Raw genomic sequence first — 27,200 nt, 5'->3', positions numbered from 1 at the left:
CGGATTGCGCGTGCGCCAACCCAAGGAGCATCATGGAGTCTTCACATCCATATGAAGATATACTGCAACCGTCGTAGCTGGATAGAATTGATGCTGTAAGTAATATCCGCGTACTCCGAAGATCTCAAGACGTTTTGTTGTGGAGTGGTGGGTGGTGGGGGTCCTGGTGAGAGAGGGCAATACTCAACACCAAGCAGATCATCGCGACTTTTGGTGTGGCCCAGCCATCATGCTGGCCAGCCCCAACGCCACCCCTCAACAGCGTTTTCATGCCTCAAGATTAGGCTCTGCTTGTAGAGGAGACTTGTGGCATCTTCAGAATACTTCATTATTTGCTGCTCGTCGCTTCATCGCCTCGTGGTGGCCTCTTGGGCTGCTGAGGTTTGGCAGCTTCTCTTACCCCACACGCCCACAAAGGAGTGGCACGATGCGCAGAGTCCTAGAGAAGCTTCTCATGGGTATTCTCATCCTCTGCATATGTATCGTGTGCTCTTGTAGGCTCGTCGGCCTCCTGGGCTGCTGAGCTTTCGGCACCTTCCCTCACTTCCTCACCCCAACACGCCCGCATGAGGGTCATACGATGCCTGAAGCCCTGTAAGAGCTTTTCATGTTACTCTTGAGCCCTATCACAAGCATTGTGTACTTTTGCAGAGTTTGTCGGCGTCCTTAAAGGCGGCCGGGGGTCGACCGGGTGGACATCTACCTCTGCCAACACCCCCACACCCCAGAGACATGGCCAACAACAGCCTGAGGGACATAATAGTCACTCTGGTAAGTGCCTCGTGCGTTTCTGCACCCTCTCGTATGCGCATGGCTATCTGCTAACATGCTGAGCAGACCACCCTGACGAGGAGCAAAGGCGGGCATGAACGTCAGCCCGCTCTGCATACTCACCATGGCTGCGATGGCGATGACGATACGAAGGCGAATACCATGTCCGATACCCCATTTGCATCGACGAGCAACGATACCTCACGCACCTCCGCACCGCCGATACGAGCTCCGACAGCTTCATGACCGCCGCACCTGGGTGACATAATCTATTTGACAGTCTGAATACGCACCAAATAGGCGTACCTGGCGCATACAGGGACGTTTAGACACGACTATGTCAAGTATTTCATGTCACCCGGGTAGCCGTATACGATCGCCGCAGTTGCCGTCCCTGCATCATACCAAACCTTCCCGGGCACATCCATACAATATGATGCTTCGGCCAGGATAAGGTGGCGGTGTAGGGTATACCGGAAGGCTGTCTGTGTACTCGGATGAGGTCTTGTCTTGGAAGGCGGACGATGAAGCAAGTCCCTTTTGCACAGGAAGCCGCGACCACGTAGCTCGCACGCAACACCAACAGGAACATTGTTTCATGATACCGACGTCGCATTATCCGATATAAATCAGGCTTCCTTGCAGCTGCCGCGACGTTCGAATGCATATCCGCCAGGCTGTGGGCAGACCTCAACGTCCTGACAAGCCTCATGACGCTTGTTCGGGCATGCCGATACCCCCCACAGCGCATGCAGCGCTTGTGTGGACAACGACACAATACCCGGTGTCTCTGCTAACGGTGTCGCTTGACTAACGCTCATCACCTCATACGGGTACCTCTGCGATAATCTTCGGAATCGTATGTCATACAACTTGAGGCAATGAGCTGCCGTCGCAGCCAATGGACGAGCACTGGAAGGGAAGTATGATCCATCTCATTGTCGTAAAGTCAATCTCCATCTTCGACGTCAATCACCTCTTGTCGCAGACAATCAGTCTTCAGTCATCTCGCTAAACCTCAACTTCTTTGTCTGATGTTTTCTTTGTCGACGGCCTGTTATGGGTACATGAAATGGTCTTCATACTTCCACAACCACAAATGCTCAATGTACATTCTCACTTCCCACTGTCACCCAGTATTGTTGTGACTGATGACAGTATAAGAGGCACACTGGGCTAACTCGCACCCTTGTCATCGAAGGGTTGAAGAAGCCACATGGTCTTTCTCTAGGTTTGGCAAAGATGGGCAATTTGCTAAACGGGTATGGTGCGGGCCAACCTACCCCAATGCTGGAAAGGTCATGTAGGTTTGTCCCGATGTGATGGTAAGGCTCTGCCAGTCCTCATGGAACGTCGGCTGTTGGGTGATTCCAATGCTGGAGTGCTGTGGTGGGGAGTCTTGTGCTTGAGTATGCGTGGTTCACGTTGCCTGTACGTTTGGCATGCATGACGATGCTTGCCACAAAACAGGTCATGCCTTCGACACGCATATGTGTGGCATGTATGACAGGTAAGGCGATGCAGGTATTGGGATGAGGAGTCCCATGACAGTGGCAAGATGGTGTCAAGCCATATCCTCCCTTGCCGGCCTCTCGCATGCCCCTAGCGGCTCCAACCGAATGCTACTGGGCGCTACCAACATCAACCGCTCTCGATGTAACGGTCACATTAAGTCTGATCTTGGTCTTCATAGATCTGGACTGACAAGCAGTGCACTCTCATAGCCCTGTGCTCAACAAGTCGGCCTCAAAAAAGGTCGGACATCTTGATCGACGACTAACAGCGATGGCAAACCTATGTCTGTGTCAGACATGGGCGTTGTGCTTAGTGTCTCTAACAGCTTTGACCACCGTCGAATTCGATTGCGTTTGGATTCGCCCTTGGATCCTTATGCTGTGCTGGGTATCGGAATCGTTATTTCTCTTCGGACAATGCACCTCTGCGGATGCGGCAAAGGACTTGGCGCAGTTGCAGAAAATGCGGCGAATTACCTCATGAAAAGTCCTCTATGGGCATGTACGGCCTTTATCCGCGGATGTATTCCGGGATGTTCCGAGCTTCCAAATTCCAGGTAGACCTTGTCGACTTTGTTCCCGGACTCGCATTCCAGGATTATCCGAACTGGCATCTGGCATGCCTCGGGAATATTTTCGACTGATCTCGACGCAAAAATTCCTTACCGCATGATCACCCTGGGTCTCTGCTCATCGAAAGCAGGCCCAGTGTGATGCATTGTGTTCCAATTCTTTACGCCTCGTCGTCTCCGCCTTCTCTTCCGTCTTTTTCCGTCTCTTTTTCGCTCATGTTTCTTTCGTCCATCCCCTCCTAGTTCTCTTTCGTCTTTCTTTTTGTCTTTTTTTTCCTTGACCTATGCCCATGGCAAGCTCAGCCCTAACGGTTTCCGGCTTTTCAAAACTCGTCATTGCTTCCCACATATCCTTTTCTTCCGTCTCTTTCATTCCATGCCTCGTCATCGCCAACGCTTTGTCCTGCTATGCAGTACTGGGCGCCCCACATGCAATGCTTCACGCGGAGGTGTGCATTGGTTTGTGCTTGGGTGGCCGTCATGCATTGCAAGAGAAAGGCTTCAGCGATCTTAGAGAGTGATCGTGATATAGGACATGACATGTTCCGGGTATCCGACGTATTGAAAGTCTTTCCTAATGTTCGGCAATCATCAGTTGTCCGGAGCTCTTTCAACATGTCGTTGAGCGTATTGAACTCCTTATAAGTCTAATGACCTGGCCAGTATACGTGTATAAGTCGCTTGAGATGTGACAGCTTCGCTCGGGGGTATGCGTCCAAACATACCCTAATGATGCGATGGATCTTGGCTGGTACGAAAATGACCTTGGTATTGAGATGTCAGTTCAGTGTTCAATGTACTTCCATCGAGGATGTCATGATCTTTAGACATGGGGGTTTGTAGTCTAAGGTCTTGACTTACTCGATGCTGTAATATCCACAGTCCGCAACAATCAATTAAGTGGGTCCTAGAAGGTTCAGATTGGATTGATTGATTACCGCTTTAAGCCTAGTAGTTACCTATAGGAGTTTAAGCCCTACCTAGATAGGTAAGTGGGTCTAGGAGAGTGACCGGATTGAATTGATTGTTGCGGAGTCTAGTAATATCATCGTCTAAGACGCTAGCTGTATATTGTGGCTGACGTATATGCCCTCGATGTGTATCAGGCAAGATGAAAGGTATATCGTCTTGTCTGAGTGAGAGATTCTATTCCGATGAATCGTTGGGAGCGATCCGTGGTGTGACGAGCCCCTTCTTCTGTGGTCTCTACAGAACGTCTGCTTTGGCCGGAGACGAGTGACAAAGCAGACATCTGTAGTAGACCCTCTTAATACATCGATATACTGCACCGCCATGTTGCCATTGTGGATGTCAGATACGAACATTTCGAGTGCGGTTGTTTTGGGGGAACATCGTCAGTCAGTGTGATGCCGCCTGAACTCCGGCCTTCATGCACGTATGTCCTGCCTCCCGATGTGCTCCATGCTTTGTCGTAAGAGATGGTGTTGTTTTCTATCATGAGGTGGTCTTGTGGGCTGCAGATTCGTCTGACCCTGAGATCACAGCTCATGCAGGTGAATAGCAAGAGAACAGTCTTGATGGAGACACTCGAGCTTCTGATATTGGAATAGGGATACGTATACGATGTCGTTGTCTTCAGTATGTGAGACTGGGGCGTTTCGTCATTAAAATATGGCTACCAGACTTGTCATTAAGCAAACGCGTTTGAATAGTTTGTTTGATTTGCTTGACTATAAGCAAATTAAACAAACCAAACGCTGCCTATAGAAATATACAAACAAATCAAACGTACGATCGAAATTTGTTTAGTTTGTTTGACTGTTTGACTAATATTACATAGCGAGCTGTTTGTCGGAACATGCGCGTACAGCCAGCCCGGCGAGTTTTTCCGGGCCGGAAGCTTGGACCACTAGTTAGACCAAGCTTCCCGCTTAGCTCGCAACCGTACATATGGAGATCTCTCCATCCAGCTCTTGCTCACTACTAATCAAATACTATACACTTTGTTCGTTGCAACGACTGCTAGTATTCGACACCTTTGCCGTGTCAACACTGTTCTATAGATGATGTCCTAAGGTGCTTTAAGATCGACTTTAATGATGTTTTTGAGATAGCGGAGGTAGCAATTTCGCGATAGTTTTCTTGTGTTGCATCTAGCTTAGTCATCATATAACTACACGAGCGTCGCTAGCCGTCGATGACCGCTATCTTATATCCCATCTCCCATCTTCTATATCGCTGTTAGCCATCTTTTGCAGCTACACTACCGTCTCTACAGCACGTTTTAGTGTTTCTCGTTGCCCAACACGCCGAAAATGCCGCTTCGTAACCTAAAACGCGCCGCCGAGGGCACCCCCGGCCCCCACGGCCCCCACAAGCGCGCCAAAACAGCTAAAGGCAGTGCATCGCAGCCTATCCTGATGGACGATTCGCAGCCTGAGCTGTCTATCCGCACCTCGCCACGTAAAGCCCTAGCTGCTGCAGCAAGCCAGGCCACCGAAGACGCGCCGTTCGAGTCGCAGTTGCGCGACGCTATACCAGAAGCTACTATACAACCGCCGGCCGAGGGTAGTAGGGCTGCTACGGAGGCTACAAGTGAGGCTATCGAAGGCGGGGATGATACTGGCTTTGATGACGAGTTTACGGACAACTTTGACGGCATTGATTGGAAGCGTTTACCGCGTTTTACGAAGCCGCTGCGTACGTTGAAGCGCAACAAAAGTTGGGTATATCAGTACGGTTACCGCGTTGCCTCTCTCCGTGAGCCTCATCGTACGTTCTTTGTTTGCAAATACTGCCATCATCGTAAGATCTTTTGCGCCTATCCAGAGGTTACAAAGTCGACCAGTAACGCTATCAACCACCTCGCGCAGAAGCTACTTGGCCACGGCTACGATCGCAAGGGCAAACTGGATTCGATTACACTACCGCGAGGCCAAACGACGCTTAAGATGATGACCGAGGGCGGTGTCGATGTACCTCAAGGCGTCGCTAACGAGCTCGGAAACTTCGACGTACAGCGCTTTCGATACGCCGCTGTTACGTGGCTTGTCGACAATAACCACCCTCTCCGCGAGTTCGAAACGCCTGCGTTTAGGCAGATGATAGAGTTTGCCAACCCGGAGGCAGCTGACGCGCTGTGGGTAAGTCACAACAGTGTAGCTAGCTTCGTGATGAGGCTGTATCGCTATATGGAGCCGCAGGTTGTTCAGATGCTCTCGTCGGCTATTAGTAAAATCCATATAAGCTTCGATGGCTGGACGACAAAAGGCGGCAAGCGCGGCTTCTTTGGAGTTGTTGCTCATTTTGCTGACGCCGACGGCACTATCAGGGACCTACCTATCGCGCTGCCTCAGCTTACGGGCGCCCACACGGGCGAGAGGATAGCTGAAGTTGTTGGCAATATAATCGATGTCTTCGGTATAACACGTAGCCAGCTTGGGTACTTTGTGCTCGACAACGCGTACGCTAATGACACCGCCGTCACCAAACTCGCCCAACGCTTTGAATTTACAGCAAGCCATCACCGCCTCCGCTGCGGCCCTCACACACTTAACTTAGTCGGACAGATGATTATCTTCGGCTTTGATAAGGACGCGTACGATAATGATCAGGACGAGCACAAAACAGAGGCAGCCTACCTACAAGAATGGCGGCAGCAAGGTCCGCTTGGTGTACTAATCGATATCATCAACTACATCCAAACACCGCAACAACACGATCTTTTTGCCGATTGCCAGCGCCGTGTTAACGCTAAGGCTCCCGACCAAAAGCAGGAAATACTCGAGCCGGTAAAGCCAGTCGTCACGCGCTGGAACAGCTTTCACGACACCTTTGTACGCGCCGCAAAACTCCATAACGCCGTTGATGAGTACGCCCAAAGCCACATCGAAAGGACGATGGGCGCCGACGCGTACGCGCGTAGCCGTAACAATAAGCTCACTAAAGTACCAGCTTGGATGAGATCTAATGGGCTTACGGCTGACGATTGGGCGGTAATAACCCAGTATATATCAGTGTTGGAGCCGCTAAAGGAGGCGACAAAACGGCTTGAAGCTCGCGGTAAAGCTGGCCGTTTCGGCGCGATATACGAGGTTATACCTGTCTTCGAAGCTGTACTTGCCGTGTACGAGCAGCTACTTAAAAACCACGAAAGCGTCGACTATAATGCCAATAGCGCGCCAGAAGATCACCTTCCTATCAACCTACGCGCAGCTTGGGCAAAGCTTAACGCGTATTACACTAAGCTCGACGAATCACCCGCATACTTTGCCGCTACCTGCCTCCACCCATACTACAAGAACTACTGTGAGAACAGCTGGCGCGACAAACCGAGCTGGCTTGAGGCAAACAACGCTGGGTTGAAACAACTTTGGGCGTTCTATAAGCCGCAAATACAGCGCCAAAGTCGCCCACCAGTGCGGCTCTCAAGTGGTATCAACGACGCCATCAACGCGCTCGTTAATGCGGAGCCTTATGGCATTGTTGAGGTGACAGAGATGGATGAGCTGGAGCGTTGGCGACGGTTTGAACTCCGCTGGACGCAGGAGCAGTTCGAACAAGGTAGTAATCCTGTTAGCTATTGGATAAGCCTACGCCCAAAGTATCCTAACCTAGCGCGTATGGCGATCGATATATTAACAATACCAGCCTCAAGTTGTGAGTGCGAGCGGCTGTTCAGCGAGCTCGGTGATTTATTAGAGCCAAGGCGACGCAAAATTGGGTCACAACTGCTTGCAGCAATACAGTGTATACGAAGCTGGCGCGACGCTGGCTTTAAGCCTCCATCTGATTACAACTCAGGCGATGTAACTGACGCTGAGGTAGCTGCAATATACGAAATATGCAAGTGGGACAGCGAAGCTTAGTAATATATACGATATACGATTAGATCAGCACCTAAACAGTATCAAATCTATCAAACTTTCAAACAAACGGCCTCCTAAAACACTATCAAACTAAACAACTCAAATACAATCTTAAGTTTTGTACAAACAAATCAAATCAGCGTCCAAAGTTTGTTTGATTTGCTTAATGACAAGTCTGATGGCTACCGGTGGATCTATACGGATTACCGGCGATGCGTCGTTATAGTGCCCTGTTCGAAAGCTTCATGTCTGGGCATGGCCGGATAAGTTCGCTTGATCTTGATTCCAGAGACTATCAGACCTATCAGTTCGTTGAGGTTAGCTTAGAGAAGTATACTTGGAAGGCGAAGACGTACTCAAGAGTTGATGTATGGGTCTTGCCGTGTGAGACAGTGTAAAGCCGCACAAGAAGATGCTCTGAACTGGCTACATAGTATGTCCGGCACTGCTCGCATGTGCTGTGCCTAGTCGTTTGGTGTGGGTAGGCGATGGCCGTCTTACTCTACCACTGTCGACTGGTGTATTAAGTGCAGAATTGTCGCATGTAGCTCTTGGAAGCCCATCTCTGCCGCGTCTCCGCACAACGATTATGAAGGTGTGCCATATTGAACGGACGTTCAGTTCCAGCGATTTGGGAACAAAAGCTTCGCGCCCATCTTCTAGGGGGCGTCTTTGTCTAAGCTAGAGCGGATCTCTATCAAGGCCTAAGGGTGCCGTTGCTGGATAGCTGCGGCACTTGTTGCACTTGTTGCACTTGTCGCACCTGGTTATTAGGTTTTGCTATCCTGCACAGGTTCCTCCGGTGTTCTCGTACCTAGTAGGGCTGTCAGTGTCGGCATACGAGGGTGTAAGTTTATCAAAGGAGGTGCTAGTCGGACAGGCGCCTTCTACAGGATCGGTTCGAGGATTGATTGGGGTCTGAGCATATCCAGTCGTCGGGCTCTAATATGCGAGATTCGTGATTATTCTTAGACCGGAAGCATAAGCGCATCTAGCCATGCATCTCTAGTGTACGGAGCGCGTACTCATTCGATGAAGACCGGAGGTACAGGAATATCGGCAATGAGGTCAACCATGCATGTGCGCATCTAGCTACCTGCTCTTGATATGCAAGGTGCGCACTCCCTCTGGAAGAAGCACAAGTATGAGGGCCCTATCATCGATCACGGATATGCGAGGCGCGTACTTATTGATGAAAGAGCAAGGGTATAAGCGTGATCCAGCCACATGCTCCTGATGTACAAGGAACTTGGTCATTCTTAAGGAGCATAAGCATAAGGACCTTCATTTATTGTTCGAATGATGTTATTCGCATGCGGCTGTGGTCGTATCACCGAGGTGTAAGCGCATAGGCTGTTCGAACGCGACTCGTGTGTTGGGCAGAGGAATCCTGATATACTTGTCCACGTTAGCAAGGTTCTTGGATAGACAGTACGTCTGCTTGAGATGCAGGATACACCTCCAGGTTTCGGCCTCTACCTTTGTAGTATTGTCCAGTACCTTAAGCCGGGTTTACAAGGCAGAGCTTGAAGCTATACGCCTCTTCCTATGTGAGCAATCTCCTCAGATTGACTTTACATATATTTATGATGCAGGGTAGCACTTGAGCATTGCCCTTGTGGTGGCGCCTTGCGACATAGGACAGGCTTTGTGTAGTAGACCTCCTGTTTCACTCTTGAGTATGCCGGCAAGCTCTCTATAGTAGACAGCGCAAATTTCCAAGGTGCACGCGATACCTAGGAAGTCAGATCTATCGTTGCAAGGTTCTCTTGCGACTGGAGGCTGGCTTAAGGCATAGTACTTTGAGCTGCCACGGCCTGGCAGAGTTCTAGAATCCGGAAATGCTCTTGCTAATCTGTGAGAATACGGGTTGTCGTGTATTCACAAGATAGCACGTACGTCTGTGGTTAACGTTGTTCTCTGCTCTCGTGGCTCAAGTTGCGCTTATGGAGTTTTTATCTGTCTTGCCGGCGCCCGGTATTGCAGCATCCCTATGCTTCTGAAAGTATTCAGTGCCGCTGTTATAGTACATGTTGACAGCCAAAGCTGCGCGTAAGAAGGAGGCGAACGTCAGTGGACTTGAAGTCCCGGCTTGTTAGTGTTTCCGGCGCTTTTCCGGCAGCATCGCAAAGGAACTCAAGAGACAGGATCCAGAGTGAAGTATCTTGTGCGAAGCTTTTTGTTAATACTCTCACTTAAAGCGACTTACCAGGAGGCCTATTATGCCCTCTCAGGCACCGATATTCAGCGTCGGAAGTTTGCAACAAAGGTAGCAGGTGAAGGTGCAGTGATTAGGCGTGTAAGACCCTTCTGCATGTCCACACATGTTAGCGCATGTTAAGGAAGTAAATGCTTTACTGTATCTTGTGCACAGCTCTCCGTTGATGCTTACAGTGTAGATTACTCGCCAAAAGCCTTGTCTAAACTTGTAGTTATTATATCTTCTGGAGCGGTGTCGTTGAAACTCAGATGACGCGTCTAGGGCAGCTGATAGAAGTGCAGCAGTAGACCTAGAGAAGCCTTCCGTAGCTCTGTTTAAAGTAGCGTGCCTCGAGGGGTAAGGAGCAGAATATAGTATATTTTGCGCCGATTTCTGTTTGTTTAAAGTATAAGGTATCTCTAAGGCCTTATCGTGTCTTGCGCTCATTGCGCCTTTCTATTTGGTGGTATTAGACTTCAGATAGCCGTGTCGAGGGCAATAGGTACAGGTTTAGTAGCCGGACTCGGAGGAGCTTTATGCGACTCTGTGTGCGACAGTGTACCTCAAAGGCTAGAATATGCGCAGCTGTCTGTGTACTCGTAGTATAGACCATCCTCCTGAGGCCTTGCTGTGCGTCCCACTCATCACGTCTTCTAAAGTGGCGTTCTTAAACTCCAGATGGCCACGTTGAAGGCAGCAGGTAAGGCAGTCTTACTTAGACTCGAAAGAATACCCTTCAACTCTGCGCATGTCGGCGTGCCTCAAGATCGCCGGGATACCAAAGAGACGAAGGTTCAGATTCCCTGTGATCTGAGAGCTAAGCGCATTTTTAGTATTCTGTTATTGTTTATGGTGGCGAAGTGCGGGCATAGCGCATGTCCAGAGCTGAGTGACCTTTATCGCCTTACCCTGCAGCAGATAGCAGCACTAACTCGAGAAGCCATTGCATGCGCTTGCTTACCTTCTGCGCTGTGCTTTCACAAGGTAACGAGTCCTTCACAATGCGCCTCCTTGCAACAGGATGCATCTTCCCTAGAATATACTTGGAACCACAGCTGTCACCATCAAATCCTTTGGCACCTTGGGTTCCTGTGTGTTCTATGCTACAATGGGGCGGGAAAAGACTCGAAAGGCGAGATTCTGCAGCCTCAGAATGCGGTAAGGCGTGCACGTGCACGCGCCTTCCCTCGAACATTCTTGGCAAACACCTCGAGCGCCTCCATGAGGCACAGGCAACCCAGGGCTTAGGACTATCCAAAATCAAATGCCTTAGCCCTGATTAAGCGCCTTTGTTGTTATACCTTAGAATATTAATGTGCGATAACAGAATAAAGAGCAAGGTTTGGCAACCTAGGAATGCGACACGCTATGCACATAAGCGTGCCTTCCCTTGGACATTCTAATCTTCCAACCACCTTGAACACCTCAAGCGCCTTTGGAACCTTGCGCGTCTTCGTTTCTTCATGCATTGAAAGGATGATGGGCGAGGAAAGACAGGGAGAGCGAGGCTAGCCCTAAGCTACCGCAACGCCACAACATCATAATCGCATAACACGTAGACCTTACAGTCTAGTGAGCCTATGCGCATACCTTCCCTTAGAAATAGCTAATCTATAAACTACCTGTAGCGTCTCTAGTGTCTTAACTTGCTATATGTTTACTGACTTTGTTACTATAGTACAGCCAGCTCAACAGCCCTGCCCTACCGCACCTGAACGATTTCGAACGACTACAACTGTAAAGGCACTAGTACACTGCAATAGTTAGGATGCCTCTAATAAGTGAGATTGTGTGTACAGATCTATATACAAGTACGAGGGGAACTTTATTATTCCTCGCACGGGCCAACTGCCAGCGTGGCACGTGATTGTATGGCACGTGATCGCGTGAGGGATCGTAGGTTTGATCCATCACACTACCCCCCCTTCAAAAAAAAGCAGGTTCCGTCGCTTAAAGTAATTAAAAAGAGTTGTCTAGCTTGCTTTGCAAAAGCTTCTGTAAGCCTAAACAGCAATGTTGCCGGTATTGCGAAAGCTACGCGGGCCAATAGTCTCCTCCGTCTGCTGTATCGTCGGGGCTCCTGGTGGAGGCTTAGGATTGTTAGAGGATGCGATCACTGTAATCATAAGTAAATCCTGTTTGCCTGCGAGCGTCGCAAACTTTCGATGTGGTCCTGGAGCTTTAGGGCGGGACTCATGGTACTGTTGGACAATGTCTGCGGAGTCCACCAGGTTCATGTATGGTTCCCAAGATGGGTTGTCGGTGCCGGCGGGGTAGTTGGTCCATCGCACTAAGTATTGGAGAAGACCGCTGCGAGAGTAGGGGTCTTTAAGTCTCTTGTTGACGCGGGAGTCTAGGACGGCTTCCACTTCATAGCTTGTACCATCTTCCTCGTCGGGATCGGCGAACTCAGCTGGTGCGGAATCGCGCAGTTGACCAGGCAGCGGAGCCTCCTCGTGTAAGTGTAGTAACCACGGGTGGAAGACGTTGTGGAGCTTGCCCATCTCTGGAGGCAGGAGTAGTTCGTAAGCCATATTGTCAATGACGCGTGTGACAGTGAAGGGACCGCGGTTCTTGAAGTCAAGTGATAGACTAGGACGTGTAGTACGGAAGTTACGGGCGTCCAACATAACTTGATCGCCGACCTTAAACTCAGGCGCTGGGAGCCGGGCGTCGTTTGCGTATTCCGCCTGTTTAGCTTGTGACCATTGTAGTTCGAGCCGAAGGGCTTTGCGTAGCGCGTCTAGCTTTTCTGCAAACTTGTTGGCGTTGTCTTGATCTCTGCGAGCTGGGGCAGTGAGACCAGTGTTCACCTTAGGTGGTTCAAGACCAGACTTCGGGTCATAGCCCTTAGTGAGGCGGAAAGCGGTAGTCCCAGTACTAGCGTTGATGGCGTTGTTAGCTTCGAACTCTGCCATAGGAAGAAAGAGAGCCCAGTTGTCTTGCTCGTAGTTAATATATGACCGGAGGTATTGTTTTAGCCAAGCGTTGGCGTTCTCCGTCTGCCCATCGGTTTCTGGGTGATAGCCCGTTGACAACTTTGGCTTGGTACCCAGTCGTTGACAAAGACGTGTCCAGAAATGGGAGAGGAACTGGGCTCCACGGTCGCTGACGATGCTGTCGGGATATCCCTCCTCACGCCACACGTACTCGACGAAGGCTTTCACAAGGGTATCAACCTTTAGGTCCACCACAGGTATAAACTTCTTCTTCTTGCTAAGCCGATCAACAATCACTAAGACGTTGGTATATGTGCGGCCGTTATCGGTGCAAGGAGGCAGGTGCGTGATATAGTCCATGCTGATGCTACTCCAATATCGCTCAGGTATCGGGAGTGGATGTAGGAGCCCGTGTTTCCCATCGCGGTAAGATTTCGATCTCCGACAGGCCAAACAGTTCTTGACGTACTGTGCTACATCATTTATCATCTTCGGCCAGTAGTACCAGCGGTTTAACATGTCGTAGCTACCGTGTTTGCCGCTATGGCCACCGCAATAGGATCGGTGTACGCGTTCGATGATCCGGGTGCGCAGGGTGCCTGATTCGGGGATGTAGACCTTCTTCTTGACATAGAAGACTCCGTCGTGTATTGAGCAATCACCAAGCTCTAAGCGTATCCTGTTTGGACCGTGAATTAGGTGGTACGGGATGCGGCGCTGGCCATCAGCTTTGGCTTTGAGGATAACTTGAACGATGTCGTCATCCGGGTAAGCTTGTCGAACGGTCTGGAGGATATTGGCTTCGTCCAGCGACGTGTCCGGCTCCGTAAGCGGTGCAGCGGACGTGTCATCGACCTCCGCTGTGTCTCCGAGAGCGAAGAGGTATTCGTCGCTAAAGTCGTCCGTTTCACTGTCTTGGTACATCATCATGGCCAAGGAGACTGGGGACGTCCGGAGCTCGTCACCGAGGGCGTTGGCCAGATATACAGCGTGTCGGGAGCCACCGTCGAAGTGGAAGCTAAAGGTGGCAACTCGACACTCAGGATCCACCTGGTCAGGCTTGAGGATCACTTGTACCTGGTGTTGACGTCGCTCATCCTCGGCGTTAGCTGGAAGATCGCCCGGTCGGCGAGTGAGTGCGTCGGGCTTAGTTCCTTGTTTACCAGGACGGTATTTGACTCTAAAATTGAACTCAGCTAGGAACTCAGCCCATCGAGCTTGCCGTCGGTTGAGGCGTTTGGTTGTCATGAACGTCTGGAGGGCCTGGTGGTCTGACAATACCAAGATGGGATCATCAGTACCTGACAGTTCAAACCTCCACTCCTCGAATGCTCGAACAATCGCGAGGAGCTCCTTGTCATAGATCTCGTAGTTGCACTCGGCAGGTGTCATCTTATGTGATAAGAACGCTACAGGTCGTAGAACACCTTTGTGCATCTGCGAGAGGATAGCTGCGGTAACGAAGTCCGACGCGTCAGTCTCGAGCCACGTTTCCAAATCTGGGTCAAAGTGGGACAGTACGCCCGCTGTTTTAAACGCAAGCTTTAGCTGTTCAAAGGCTTTCGCAGCTTGTCCATTAGCTTGGAGAGGGAAATGTCGTTGACTACCCTCCTTGGTGAGTTCCGTGAGTGGCTTAGCGATATATGAGAACCCTTTAATAAACCGGCGATAGAAGTTGCAGAAGCCGAGGAAAGACTGCATGTCCTTCACTGATCTCGGCAGTTGCCAATCGAGGACAGTGGAGACCTTCTCCGGATCCATTTCGATGCCGTCGGTGGTGAGGATCAAGCCTAAGTACTTGACTCGCTTGGTTTCGAACTTGCACTTCGTGGGATCCAACGATAGTCCTGCGCCTTGAATCTTGCGGAGAACCTTTAGGACATGCGAACGGTGGTCTTTCTCGTTGTCGCTATATATAAGTATGTCGTCTAGGTAGGCGGTACATATAACGTCCAAGTATTCGCGCAGCGTTTCGTTGATGAAGTTTTGGAACGTCCCTGGTGCATTGCACAGTCCAAAGGGCATGACCATATACTCATAGAGTCCGTACCGGGTGAGGAAGGCGGTTTTCTCTTCGTCACCTTCTTTAATCCGAACGGTGTTGAAAGCGGCTACAACATCGACGAGAGACATAATCTGAACTTTGGCCATGCGCGCTAGAGTTTCTTTGATGGCTGGTGGCGCATTTCGATTCTTCTTAGTGACGTTGTTGAGTGCTCGGTAGTCGACACATATGCGGAGACCTCCTCCAGGTTTCTTGACGATCAAGACAGGTGACGCAAACGGGGAGTTACTGGCCTTGATTAAGCCCTTTTGCAGCATGTCATCGATATACTTCTTAACAGCCTCAGTCTCGGTACGAGTGAGTCCGTAGACATGAGGCTTAGGGGGCGTAGTGTCAGGAAGCAGGTCGATGGGGTGGTCGACTCCTGGTCTTCGTTCGGGGAGTTGATGAGCCAGATGAGGGTTGAACAGATCAGGTAGTTCGTCCAACACCCACTCAGGTACCAGCTGGCCAATCTGGTCTCTAGTCATGTAAGGTTGCTCCATCTTGTGCATGTACTTCTCAAAGTCAGTTTGCGAGACTGCGGCTACGCCGATGCCTTCTCGGTCTTCATCGGGGGCTTCGCAAGCTTGGCCCAATGGCGGGGTTCCAACCATATGACCTGGTCAGGATGTTTGGCTGCGAGTGCGGTTGCAGCGGCAGCGGAGATGAGGTAGATATCAGCCATAGTCTCCTCAGTCGTCACCTTACCATCCTTGTTCGTCTTAGTAGTGGTGTCGCCTGTCTGGTAGTCTCCCTTGACTAGTTGTACGTGACTGTGACAAACTCCGTTTTCGTAAACCGTCTCTGGGAGTCCTTCGTGGAGGCAGTTAAGTTTGCACCCTGCCTTAGCGAAGGTGAGTGATCGCTGGTCGCCAAAGTGGAGGGCAGGCTGGTGATAGTCCATCCAATTCATGCCTAGGATAACGTCGTACTTGCCGATATTGGTGACGTAGCATAGGACGTTGTGCGTATGGCTTCCGTGTCGGACGGGCAGATCAACGGCCTGGGTAAGCTTGTCCACTTCTCCGCCGTTGGCTAGTGACAATCGAATGGGTTTGGCCACAGGCATAGTATCTAGGCGGTGTTGGTTAACCCATGACTGATTGACGAAGCATGCGCTGGCTCCCGTGTCGATAAGGGTAGAAATCGGTTGCCAACAATCAGGTCGCGTGAGAGCGGAGCCGGGAAACTCGAGTTGTCGGCTGAAGTCTTTAGAAGGCTTGCCTCCGATGGAGGCGGAGGACACGAAGTGGACCTCCGTCATAGTTGGCGTTTCGTCAGGGGCGAGCAGCAAGGCTGCAGCGATCTCGAAACGGCGATGCTGGTTTCGAACACGGCGCTGGTGTCTTTTTGCGTTACGCCAATTGAGCTCCCGCACGCGGCTCTGCGCGGGAGCCCCTAATTTAAATGCTCAAGTAGTTCCTCGTTGTTGACGTAGAAGCCATCGTCATCCACTAAGTCGTTGTCGTCCAGCGGCTCCTCAGTATCCTCGTCTCGCTCCTCTTCGTTGGAAGCGTCGAGAGCATTGATGTACAAAGAAGCCAGTGCGGGGATTTGGTGAGAAGGAGTGAAGGGCTTGCCGCGGCAGGGGCAGTCTCGTGCCTCATCTGATGGTCATCCTTGCCACATTTGAAGCAGAGCTTCAAGTCAGCTAGACGCTTCTTGTCTTTCTCTGACCGCTCGAAGGCCATCTTCTTGTACGTATGCGTGCTGGCGGCGTTGTTGTGACCTGGAGTGTCGGGTGTCCGGAAGGTGACCAACTTTTGGGTACGGCTAGCACCAGCGGTCTTCGTAACGGGAGTTAATTTTCGGCCAGCGTCAATCTGTTGATGTCCCTGGTCGATGTGTTGCGCTCGCAGCAAGAAGGACTGGATGGTCTCATCCTTGTGAGATCCGGCAGTGGTCGCGATAGCTAACCCGGGTCGCATGAACTCGCGAGCGTATCGGATCTGGGTCGCGTTCTTGTGTTTGAGGATTCGCATGCAAGAGGTGAACTTAGACTTCCACTCCATGAACTTCTGTCCAGACTTGTAGCGGAGCGAGCCGTCGGCGATGAGGGTTTCGGCGTCAGCTTCCCGATCATAGGTGAGATACTGGCTGTCGAGAGTCTCTAGGAAATCTAGGAAATGGCGAGCTTTGACATCTCGGATGTGCTCGTAAGCTTCGCCTTGAATGCGGAACTTGAGGTAGTCAACCGCTTGCCAGTCCTCTGGGTATGTGCGACACTTGGCCACTGCCATCTCGCGCCACCGCTCGTAGTCGTCGTCGACCTTGCCCTTGAACGTCTCAAGTTCTGGGAGTTTGTAAGAGAATCCTCCACCGGCGGTAGAGGGCGCGACGGGCGGCGGTCGCGGTACTGTAGGAGCGGGGGCGTATGGGTTCGATGATGGAGGAGGTAGCGAGGCGTCGCGCACGGGAGTACGGTTATCCCATGGGGTGTACCCAGCTCGGCGAGGATCTTGTGAGAGTTGGTCAGCGGTACCATCTACAGGTCGCTGTAGCAAAACGCTTGATTGTACAGGCCGTACTGGGTCGTAAGATCGCTCGCGCCGCCAGAGGGTGTACGGCTGATAGTTGGGTTCATGTTGCAGCAGTCGGTCGGTGACCGTTTTTGTCTCACGTCTAGCCTCGGTGAGCTGGAGGTTGAGCTCATCGTAAGCCTTATCCTTAAGGGCGAGAGCTTCGTTCTTGTTCGCCTCCATGTTAGAGTACTTGACATCATACTGGTTAAGCTCGATAGAATAGCGATCAGCTTGTCCTTTGAACTTGTCGCAGAGCTCAGCGTTGGCCTTAGCTTGGTCTGCCCACCAGTCGGCGCTGTCAGACTCCTCCTTGAGCTTCTGTGCCAACTCTGCGTAGTTAGGACCGCTCTCCGGTTCATCGGCTCGGCGGGATAGGTCCTCAACCTTCTGCTTGAGTTCATTGCGTTCGGTGGCGGCAAGGTCGCGCTCAGCGGCGAGGGCTTTGAAGGCGGGGTCATCGCGAACGTTGGGGAGTTGTTCTGACGCAGCTTTGAGCTTTCCGATGTCCGAGGTGAGGCGTCGGATCTCTGTCAGCTTCTCCTTGTACAGGTTGCTGCTAACCATGCCAACTTGTAGTTGTTTACTGTTCGAAGTTTCATCAAGGGCTGCTTCAACATTCGCTAGTCGGTCTCGTAGAGCTTGAGTCTCTCCTTCATTGCGGTCCACAGTCTGCAGATGCCTATTGATGGCGTCAGTGCAGTTGCGTAGGGAGACTAGCGTAGAGACAATAAATCGCCACCAGAAGTCGGGACGATCCTTCACGTTCTTCTGGAGGTTACTAGAGTTAGTGACAGTGAAGTCGTTGATGTTGTGGGTGATGTTGCCATCAGTGCGGATTCGGCCTGTGCTAAGGGAGTAAAAGGCATTGCTGTGCTCGTCAGGTTCGGGATCCTCTTGTAATTCGAACCACTCGGTGTCAACGGTATAACGGAGGTAAACGTAGTTAGAATCTTTGAGGTATTCGAGCAGGACGTCGTTGATTTCGATGCCGACAATCTCGCGTGTAGCAGTCATGGGCTCTAGGTCGCCGCTAGCTGATACTGATGGCTGGGATGACGGATGGGCTGCCAGAAGCATGCTCTCTCGGCGGTTGGAGAGGCAAGCTCGTACTGGTACGAGAGGCGGGCCCATCTGTGATTGAGTAGGATCCTGGGAAGCTTGCCCGAAGGTGGCACCGGTGGCTGAGGTACCTTGGGTATTCTGGGTATTGGCCGGGTTTGCCATCGCGATGATCTTTTCGTGTGTGTTGCGCAGGGCTGACCGTAGGGTCGCGCTTCTCGAAGCTCGATGCCTTGCCTTCTGCCTACTTGTCCGTTGATGTAGGTGGACCTGTCCTTTACCAGCGTTGGTGACAACCCCCACGAGCAATACTTGCCTGTTGAGCCTGGTGTCTCTGGTCTTTTCGTGTGTTGCGCAGGGCTTACCGTAGGGTCGCGCTTCTCGAAGCTCGATGCCTTGCCCTCTGCCTACTTGTCCGTTGATGTAGGTGGACCTGTCCTCTACCAGCGTTGGTGACAACCCTCACGAGCAATACTTGCTTGTTGAGCCTGGTGTCTCCACCCGTGGGCTTCTAGCGCAATACTTTGCGATCCTCGTCGTCAAGACCTAACCCGTCGCAGAACGTCTTGTTCTGCCCGATGTAGCAAGTCGCAGTTGCTCAATCGGCGGCGGCGCTCGGCGCGGACGGTGTTTCTGATAACTGAGCCTGATGCGAAGTATCCTAGGTATGTAGGGGTTGACACACAATAGTGTAAAGGCACTAGTACACTGCAATAGTTAGGATGCCTCTAATAAGTGAGATTGTGTGTACAGATCTATATACAAGTACGAGGGGAACTTTATTATTCCTCGCACGGGCCAACTGCCAGCGTGGCACGTGATTGTATGGCACGTGATCGCGTGAGGGATCGTAGGTTTGATCCATCACAACAACACTGCCCTAGCTTTTCAAGAGAAAGACTATCTACACCCTATGCAGTGCTGCAAGCGAAGCGTACACAGGGGCGCATTCCATAGAGTATGCGTTCCCCGGAGCACTATTGGTATCCAGGCCACTCTCTGCACTTCCAGCTCATTCATCCATTATACCTTAAAATGATGATTATGGCGTGCCAAGTGCATACACATATACCTGCCCTCATGTATGCCCTTCGTAATATCTACTCTCGGCACCTCTATCTCCTTCAGGTGCTCTCCCTTGAACTCATAGTGGGTGATGGTATATATAAAATGCAAGCCTGTGTATTGCAAGGAGGCATGTACATGGATGTGCTTTGTATCCGGCGTTATTGATATCACACCGTGCTTAGCACCTTCAGGAGCAGCCAGCGCATTCAACTTTGGTAGCTTAGAGTTATGATAGGCGATAACGGACCAAGAAATTGATGCTGCCAAATGTAGTGAGCAAAATGTAAATGGCCTTATCTTGCCTCTAGTATTTTTGTTGTTCTAAGCAGTTTCTGTTCCTTGGTCATTTTTTGTGCCTCGTATGCAATATATTAATATTGTTGGTTGGCTTTGCACTAAGTGTGTAAAGGGAAATAACGATACTGTCACGAGAGGCAATGAGCAGTAATCTCAGAACTTATGAAGAAGTTTGATTTGTATGCTACGTACAGTACTCAAGTGTAAATACAAGACGTTGCATGAAGAAAAGAAGTGGAGAGTTCCACCCAAGAAAGATACATAGCGGAAGGAAGCTCGTGTGATGTCATACGGTTGTCGAGGCAGAGGCATAATTTCGAGGATAGTACATTGCACTGTTGCGATAGGAGCGTGCGGATTGGAGGCAGGAGCGTACGGGTTAAGAGCAGGAGCGCATGGGTCAGAGGCAGGAGTGTCAAGGGGACCACGGTGGTTACCGTGACAGATAGCTAGGAATGCATTCTGTTCGGTGATTGTTGATTGATTGTCTCACGAAGGAGAACTATGGAAGAGCTAGATATAGGAGGTCTGGTCTGAGCGCTGCTCGGACGCCGCGATCATTGCGCCTGCTCGCGTGACCGAGATCAGTGCGGCCGATCGCGTGGCTGAGATATCGTTGATATCTGTGATCCGACAAATATCATGACTAGCGAAAACAGGTAAGGACATCGCGTTCGTTCAATGAGCCAAGGGTATACAGGCGCGCCTTTCTTCAGCGATTATTCGCAATGTAGCCGGGCTTATCGCTTTGAGTTCCTTCGGTACTGTCAGCTATGCGACACTAGATCGAAATTGCGAGTTTTTGTGATAAGCCGAGGGTAGAAAGGCGTGTCTTGTTTCAGGCATTACTGTCTCGCCTTTGGCGCCTCAGTTGCGATATCTTAAGGAGCCGATGGACGAGAAAGGACGGAGAGGGTCTAGTCATGCGATACAATAATCCCTCTATGCAAGTCAATTGGTGTTGTGCGCAGCTTGTCTCGCACAGCCACGATGTCTTGGTTCGTATGTGGAATGGCAAGATACATTATTATGGCTGGCTACTCTAATATGCATTGATTGGAACCTCGCCGCACGAGGGTTCCTCCTCGGTGGACGTTGCATCAGAGAAGTGGCTGCCTAGTCCTACTCTCCCTCCGCAGTATATTCTTCAATCCACAGCTAGCTATGCATGTTATGTCTTTTTGCTGTAGTATATTCTCCGATTCCTTGTCAACCATGCAAGTTATATCCTTCCTTCGCGTTCGTTCGGTCGGTCGATCGATTCAGTAGGGGTGCATCGTTCAGGCTTACGGTTGGGGGGCATTATAGTAGGGGTTTTGGTGTGGTGTGAGTTGGAGCCCCACGGTACTGCAGATACAGTGTTCAACTCGGTAATCTCTAGGCTTCTTATTAGTACTCAGATCTTGGATATCCGGTAAGAGCCAATAGGCTTCAGGGTCTCAAGGTGTCAGGCGTTAAGGTTGGGGAGAATCATGTCGTATTAGAGCTATCGGGAAGAGGTCTATATACGCAGTGGGAGGAGAGAATGAAGGAGCTAGGCCGTAAAGGTACTAGTGGGTAAATGGGTGGCTGCCTGGTTGCCTAAGGAGGAGCCAAGGGATAAGCCCTATGGCCGACACAAGGGAACCCCATGGAGCAGAGTAGAGGCCATTGTCGCTGGTAGGGAATGCACGAATACTGTAGGTTCAAGCAGATGTTTGTATTCGATTCTATGCTCAGAAGCCTCTTGGAGAAGCTGCAGTCCCGTCAAATAGAAAGAAACCAAGTGGGTTGCTCGTTCCCTTGCTGCACTCCCTTCAGGCAGAGAGAAATCACTGACCAGTCTGCTTGTCCGCCCAAAGCTTTATGATTTCCCCGGCGAGCCTCTCCGTGTCAACACCCTTCAACCTAGTTACCATGATAGCCCAGGCTTGGGCGTGCGCCCAATCAACGGTCTCGTCGATGGCGTAACTGTACTGATCAAAAGAGCGTGCTCCTGGAGCGAGCATCTCGTGCACGGCGTTGGCAAAGCCGAAGACAGCTAGGATCTCATTGTACTTCTTCCAGTTGGAGTCTGTCATAGGTATACGGATCTTATACACGACGTTCGGAAGGCAGATATCTCGTTCCACGACGGTGTGAAGGTTGTCGGCCATGTAACTGTCAAGAAAAATGTTGAGGAGGGCTTGGTCCTGTTCGCTGAGCCGCTTGCCAGCGCTTCTGATTATACGTAGAGGGCCAAGTAGGAGCAGTCGGTCTTTAGCCTTGGAATATGTCAGTTTAGGATCTATTGAGGAGGAATCTGGTAGTGAACTTACCTCAGAACCAGGTGTCACAGCGCGAAGAACAGGAGAAGTAATCTTCGTGTTGTTCGGCACCGCTAGTGCGCTTGGATAGGGTTGCATGTTTATCGGCGGCGCGTAAGCGTTGGAGAATGAGGGACCCATTGCCGCTGCGGAAACCGAATCAGACTGGTTGCGAGCATCTGCAAGCCGGTCACCAAAGCCGCTCACAGTGCGTGTGTACCTGTGGGACTGTTCGGCGGTGCCTGAGCTTGATGCAAAAGCGTGTGAGGAAGGCGAGGACATTGGCTGAGATGGGGGCACCATTGTTACAGAACGTCGTGGCGGTAATGCGAAGGCAAAGTTAGAAAGGGTGGCCAAAGAAAATTGGACAGATTGCGTGGGCGGGGATCGATCGAGGAGGAGAGAAGCGGGCAGAAGGGTAGCGAGTGAGGCGATAGTGTGCGTAGGTAGCTTGCTTACTGGAGCACTCAGTTTGCGAGGTGAGAGAAGAATTTCACATAAGCTTGCGGGCCGTCATGGCGAAGGGGCATCTTAGCAGAGATTTCAATGAGACTGGTTTACTTTACCCCGCTTTGGGTGAAGGCATCTGCCGCCGTAACAGCGCTGGCCGCTCAAAGGGCTACTATTATATATATTGTGGTGTAGTAGCTTGTCACGTGTTCGGCGTTAGGTAATCGACGCTAGGGTTGAGTATTTTAGGACGACTCCGCGTAGAGGAGCTCGACAGTGATCGTACACCATTCTTAATACTACCGTTTATTGTTCGGATACCTTCTTGTTCTCTACTCTCTACCGATTGCGGGTCGGCAGCCTCTCTTCTGACTATTGAGGCTATCCCTCTACCACAATATTCACAATGTGTACATAAACGCGGCCAACATTCTCAAGTTCTTATACTACGCCGGCTGCAGCTTACAGCAACTCATGCGCCTTGGTGCCCTGACTTCGCGATCACAAGGCCTCCTTCACCCTGGTAGGTGGAAACTGCTCTGTACAGACCAACAGAGCCGTCGCGTTTGCGCACCTTGGTATTGACGCAGACACCACCTGGGTTGCCCCAAAGATACATGTCTCTTCCTAAGATGATGCGCCCGCAAAGTTTCCCCTGACGGGTCTTCACCTAAAGACATATACAAGAAGGGGTAGGTCGACATGCCTGCTGTAATGCATCGCACCCAAGACAACACCACAAAAAGAGATCAGAGAGGTATCAGGAGGCAGGAGAAGGGGTATAGCCACGAGGATAAAGCTACGGGGAGCTATCGAGACAACCATGGAATTGCCTCGTCCTGAATACCTAGGTAGCCAAGCGCTCAGTGTAACAGTCCAAGCAGTGAGAGAAAATTGCTATGCAAAAGCTGATGTCTATCTTCTGTGTGTACTGCTGTGGTGATGGCCTTTTATATGGCCATCACAATAGTCTGTTTACATGACGTATCTATGACACTGATAGGTGTAGAAGGTGCTTCTAAAGAAGAGGAGGAACCATCTCATCACCACATGGCACCTGGGATGTCCTTACCCCATGAAGCGTCACACTCAGCACCTTGTGCGGTGCACAGCTTGCAAGGCAGCTATGTAGGCATTCCAGTCTTTGACCACCTGGGCAGGTAGATAGAGAAACAATGCGATCATTAAACGACTCGGGAAGCATCAATTCTCTAATCGTGACGAGGAAATGGCTGCGCACTTGCTGACCTTCCTTCTTGTCAGCGCTGGACATCTCCAAGTTCAGCGCGAAAAGTCTCTGCGTGGTCACCCGCAGCTGCAGCATGTGCACCCTCCATTCATCCAAATTTATTTCCATCGCAATCGCCACCTTGTTTGCAATCCATCACGACCAGATGTCGTCGTTGGGTTTACGGCGCTTCTTCGGTCAGAAGACACTTAGGTAACCAAATCCCTGGGTCCAGGGCCAACGACCACAGCCCAGCGAGCGTGTAATCCGATTCTACATTCTACGTGTCTTGATTTTCTTTCCTTCACGACGAGTTCACCTCTCCAAGCCAGAATTGACTGTAAACAGTAGTCACCGACTGAGTCAAGACTTCACGCATGGGGCGCGTAGTTCAGTTGGGCGCAAGACGAGACATCGGAGAATAGGAACCAGTTCAACGCCTTCCGATTCCGTGGCATAGAGCTACGTAGCTTCATAATACTTTTGTGGCGTACAACTAGGCAGGATATCGTGTGCCTTACGGCGCTGAAGGACACTGGAGGCTTCACTGTCCTCTCTGCTCGTTCGGGAGCGCCGGAGGCCATCATATAGGCATTGCTGTAATCTTTCAGCGGCCACATAACACACGCTCGCAATCAATCAGAACTGACAGGAGCGCATCACCTGGGACTTTAAGGTGTGCCCATGCTGTGGTAGACAACACGAGACAAGGCAGAGGGTATCACGAGTGATGAAAACATAAAGAAGCAAACAAAACACTAAGTATCACCAATACAGGGAAGTAAAAGTCTACGAGGGAAAATGATTGATCCAAGTTCAAGTCATATACTATAAAATGTAAGACATGAGAGCACACAGAACGACAATAGAAGTGTCGCCTCCTTAAAGCCTTTGCCCGTCAATGTAGGACACAGGAGCACACAGAACGACAATTGATTTGTCGCCTGCTTAACGTCCCTTGTCCTTTTAATAAGTGTCATGAACACCGAAGCTACAGCCATAGGACTGGCGCCGGTCCTGCCGAAGAAGTAGAGGGAAGGGAGGGGAGAGGCTTTTATATCCCAGGCGAGGCGCTAGCTGTTAGCGTTCACGTGCCCACACGCGATGCTGTCCCGGCAAAACAGCGGGCAAACAGCTGGTGCCTGCAGGGTCTCGCAAAGAGAGTGAGAGAAATTAAGCTAGCCCATTCCAGGCAGTATGGATTGTGGGGGATCTTACGCTCATGTACAGCTTTATCCGGCAAAAAAGTTTTTAACATAACTATAACACACGAATCTACCTTTGCATTAAGCCTTGTCAACTACCTACAAAAAGCTATGACAGCCCCATCCAACCCACCACCTCTCTTCCTCATCCCCTTCTTGAACAGTGTGCGTTCACGTCGTCACCTCGTCCAGGTGTGTCGTGCCGAAGGTCACGTCCAGGAGGTTCACGAGCTCATTAGGGCGGTGGTTAAGGGCGAGGTTAAGTTTCTCAACGAGGAGGCAAAGGAGAAATTTGACATCAAGATTTTTCTCATTCGACGTGCCTCCGACAAGCTGACGTGTTATGTGCGCGGCCACCCCCACACTCGCATTTTGACTCGCGTTGCGGAGCTCGAGGAAGACCTCGCCCGTTTCGAAGCTTTCATTGTTAAGCACAAGGAGGTCCAGGCCAAGTAAGTCTTAATTAATGACAAGATCTACAATTCTATTCACATTGGCTAATTTTCCTGGCAGTGCGATAGAAACCTGAGGAGGAAGAGAGCTTCCCCGACAGCTCGCGGCGGACTGATTGACAGGTTTGACATGTTTTCCGGTGGAGTTCCAGGGATAGATAGCTCTAGAATAATTCTGGGCAGTCAGGAGCCCTCCTAATGAATGGGAGAGTTTCCCTTTCCCTCTATCTGTTTAATTGACTCGTGACCGTTGTTTACCCGCTTAATTTCCCTCTCACTTGAACATACGCGTCAGTGACGTCAAGGTCTGGTGATGGTGCGCTAATTTGCCTCCAAGTGCACGAGGGAATCTGTGTTTTACCTGACCTGCTCGGTATAAAGGTTCCTGCATGACCTCTCACTTTTCTATTCTCCATTGATTCTTTATACATCGCGCCCTCCATAGCCTTAGCCTATAATTCGATATGGCCAATCAACAGCATCACGACAGAAGCGTTCAAGAGCGGCTTCAGGCCCTGGCAGCGGAGATACAGCAGCTCCGTAGCGAGTACATTGCTGCTGTTGATCACCACGATGCCATGCAGGCCCACGCTGTCGCTAGTCAGTTCCGAGTTGAGAACTTGGGAAGACGCCTCGAAGAAGCAGAACAGCACCAGAGGCAGTTACTGGGCTCGGCCGTGCTCCCGCCCATTGGCACAGGTCGGGCCCAAGCTGCATACAGCAGCGGCGGTGGTGCCCGTGGAGGTGCATCGGACCCTCGCGCTTCTCTGCCCATCGGATGTGGCGCCCCTGCCCCGTCACACTCGCTCTCTCGGTCGAACATCAGCGAAGTCTCCTCAATCAGTACTATTCGACCGCACGATGACACTGCTTCAACTTCACTTTCGGACACCCGCCATCTCCAGCCTCAAAGCAACATCAGCAACAACCGGCACAACCTTGCCCTCCTCCGACCTGCTCCTTACATTCCATCATCTGCCCAGGCACAGCAAGCGACCTTTGGGAGCACGGAGAATGCCATCTACCTTCCGATGGTCATAGAGACCATCCTCGCCGAAAACAAGAGGTATGAGCGTGAAGACCGCCTAAGGACCTGGTAAGTTATCAAGTGACAAGTTTGATAAAGGAAAAGTGGCTAACAGCATAAAGTGGCTTTGTCGTGGAGAAACGTAACGGGGAGAGCAACATCCAATGCTCGCAACCTACGTTCGAAGTCGCATGTTTCCGGGCCAAACATTTCCACTTCTGCCGAGCACACATGCGGGTTGTGCCTGCAGAAAAGACCCTGTGCAGCCACCGCCGTCCCCAGGAGTGCTTGCTCGTCGTCTACGGTAAGCGCAGTCTGCCCTGGATACTTTTTGCGCAAGGACACTGAATGTACTAACAATTCACAGAGGACCGGCTCGACTGGGAGATCATTGTCGAAGCGGCGATTGAGGCTGGCAACCTCGGCAGCAAGGGCCTCGACTTCCAGGATCTGAGGGAGGCACTCTACCCTCCGCAGCTATATCCTCACATGTGGATGGACTAGACACGGCGAAACCGACAAGAAGACACTATTTGCAACGAACATGGACAGGGAGACATGGGAGACTGCTTAGATCATGGATACGGATATATCGTTTACTACGGATAGAGCGTCGTGAATAGGCTTGAGATTTAGCATGCTTCACACAAAATAACACGCCATCGTGGCTGATAGAAGAAGAACACACATATAGGCAGATGAGAATTGAAAAGACTAAGGTCATAAGAAATTATA

At 50.9% G+C, this 27,200-nt stretch overlaps 7 protein-coding genes across 7 annotated transcripts; 3 read left to right on the top strand and 4 right to left on the bottom strand.

Annotated features, from left to right (window-relative positions):
* Positions 1-5,133: 5,133 nt before the first annotated feature.
* On the top strand, positions 5,134-7,686 carry PtrM4_063250 (Dimer-Tnp-hAT domain containing protein; the record flags this gene model as incomplete). Its single annotated transcript, XM_066105617.1, has 1 exon — positions 5,134-7,686. The coding sequence occupies one exon, from the start codon at positions 5,134-5,136 to the stop codon at positions 7,684-7,686; it is 2,553 nt and encodes an 850-aa protein (XP_065964244.1).
* Positions 7,687-11,889: 4,203 nt separating this feature from the next.
* PtrM4_063240 (uncharacterized protein) lies at positions 11,890-15,375 on the bottom strand (the record flags this gene model as incomplete). The annotated part of the gene is made up of 1 exon (XM_066105616.1): positions 11,890-15,375. The coding sequence occupies one exon, from the start codon at positions 15,373-15,375 to the stop codon at positions 11,890-11,892; it is 3,486 nt and encodes a 1,161-aa protein (XP_065964243.1).
* Positions 15,376-15,416: 41 nt separating this feature from the next.
* PtrM4_063230 (Asp-protease-2 multi-domain protein) lies at positions 15,417-16,136 on the bottom strand (the record flags this gene model as incomplete). Its single annotated transcript, XM_066105615.1, has 1 exon — positions 15,417-16,136. One exon carries the CDS (start codon positions 16,134-16,136, stop codon positions 15,417-15,419), a length of 720 nt encoding a protein of 239 aa, XP_065964242.1.
* Positions 16,137-16,270: 134 nt separating this feature from the next.
* Positions 16,271-18,618, bottom strand: PtrM4_063220 (uncharacterized protein; the record flags this gene model as incomplete). The annotated part of the gene is made up of 2 exons (XM_066105614.1): positions 16,271-16,479; positions 16,530-18,618. 2 exons carry the CDS (start codon positions 18,616-18,618, stop codon positions 16,271-16,273), a joined length of 2,298 nt encoding a protein of 765 aa, XP_065964241.1.
* A 3,011-nt stretch (positions 18,619-21,629) lies between these two features.
* On the bottom strand, positions 21,630-22,406 carry PtrM4_063210 (uncharacterized protein; the record flags this gene model as incomplete). Its single annotated transcript, XM_066105613.1, has 2 exons — positions 21,630-22,061; positions 22,116-22,406. 2 exons carry the CDS (start codon positions 22,404-22,406, stop codon positions 21,630-21,632), a joined length of 723 nt encoding a protein of 240 aa, XP_065964240.1.
* Positions 22,407-25,097: 2,691 nt separating this feature from the next.
* Positions 25,098-25,515, top strand: PtrM4_063200 (uncharacterized protein; the record flags this gene model as incomplete). Its single annotated transcript, XM_001933042.1, has 2 exons — positions 25,098-25,438; positions 25,500-25,515. 2 exons carry the CDS (start codon positions 25,098-25,100, stop codon positions 25,513-25,515), a joined length of 357 nt encoding a protein of 118 aa, XP_001933077.1.
* A 387-nt stretch (positions 25,516-25,902) lies between these two features.
* Positions 25,903-26,969, top strand: PtrM4_063190 (uncharacterized protein; the record flags this gene model as incomplete). The annotated part of the gene is made up of 3 exons (XM_001933041.1): positions 25,903-26,534; positions 26,588-26,769; positions 26,833-26,969. 3 exons carry the CDS (start codon positions 25,903-25,905, stop codon positions 26,967-26,969), a joined length of 951 nt encoding a protein of 316 aa, XP_001933076.1.
* Positions 26,970-27,200: the final 231 nt, after the last annotated feature.

This window comes from Pyrenophora tritici-repentis, chromosome 2, assembly GCF_003171515.1.
Source record: "Pyrenophora tritici-repentis strain M4 chromosome 2, whole genome shotgun sequence".
NCBI lineage: Eukaryota > Fungi > Ascomycota > Dothideomycetes > Pleosporales > Pleosporaceae > Pyrenophora > Pyrenophora tritici-repentis.
This window is presented reverse-complemented; position numbering and strand designations above follow the sequence as displayed.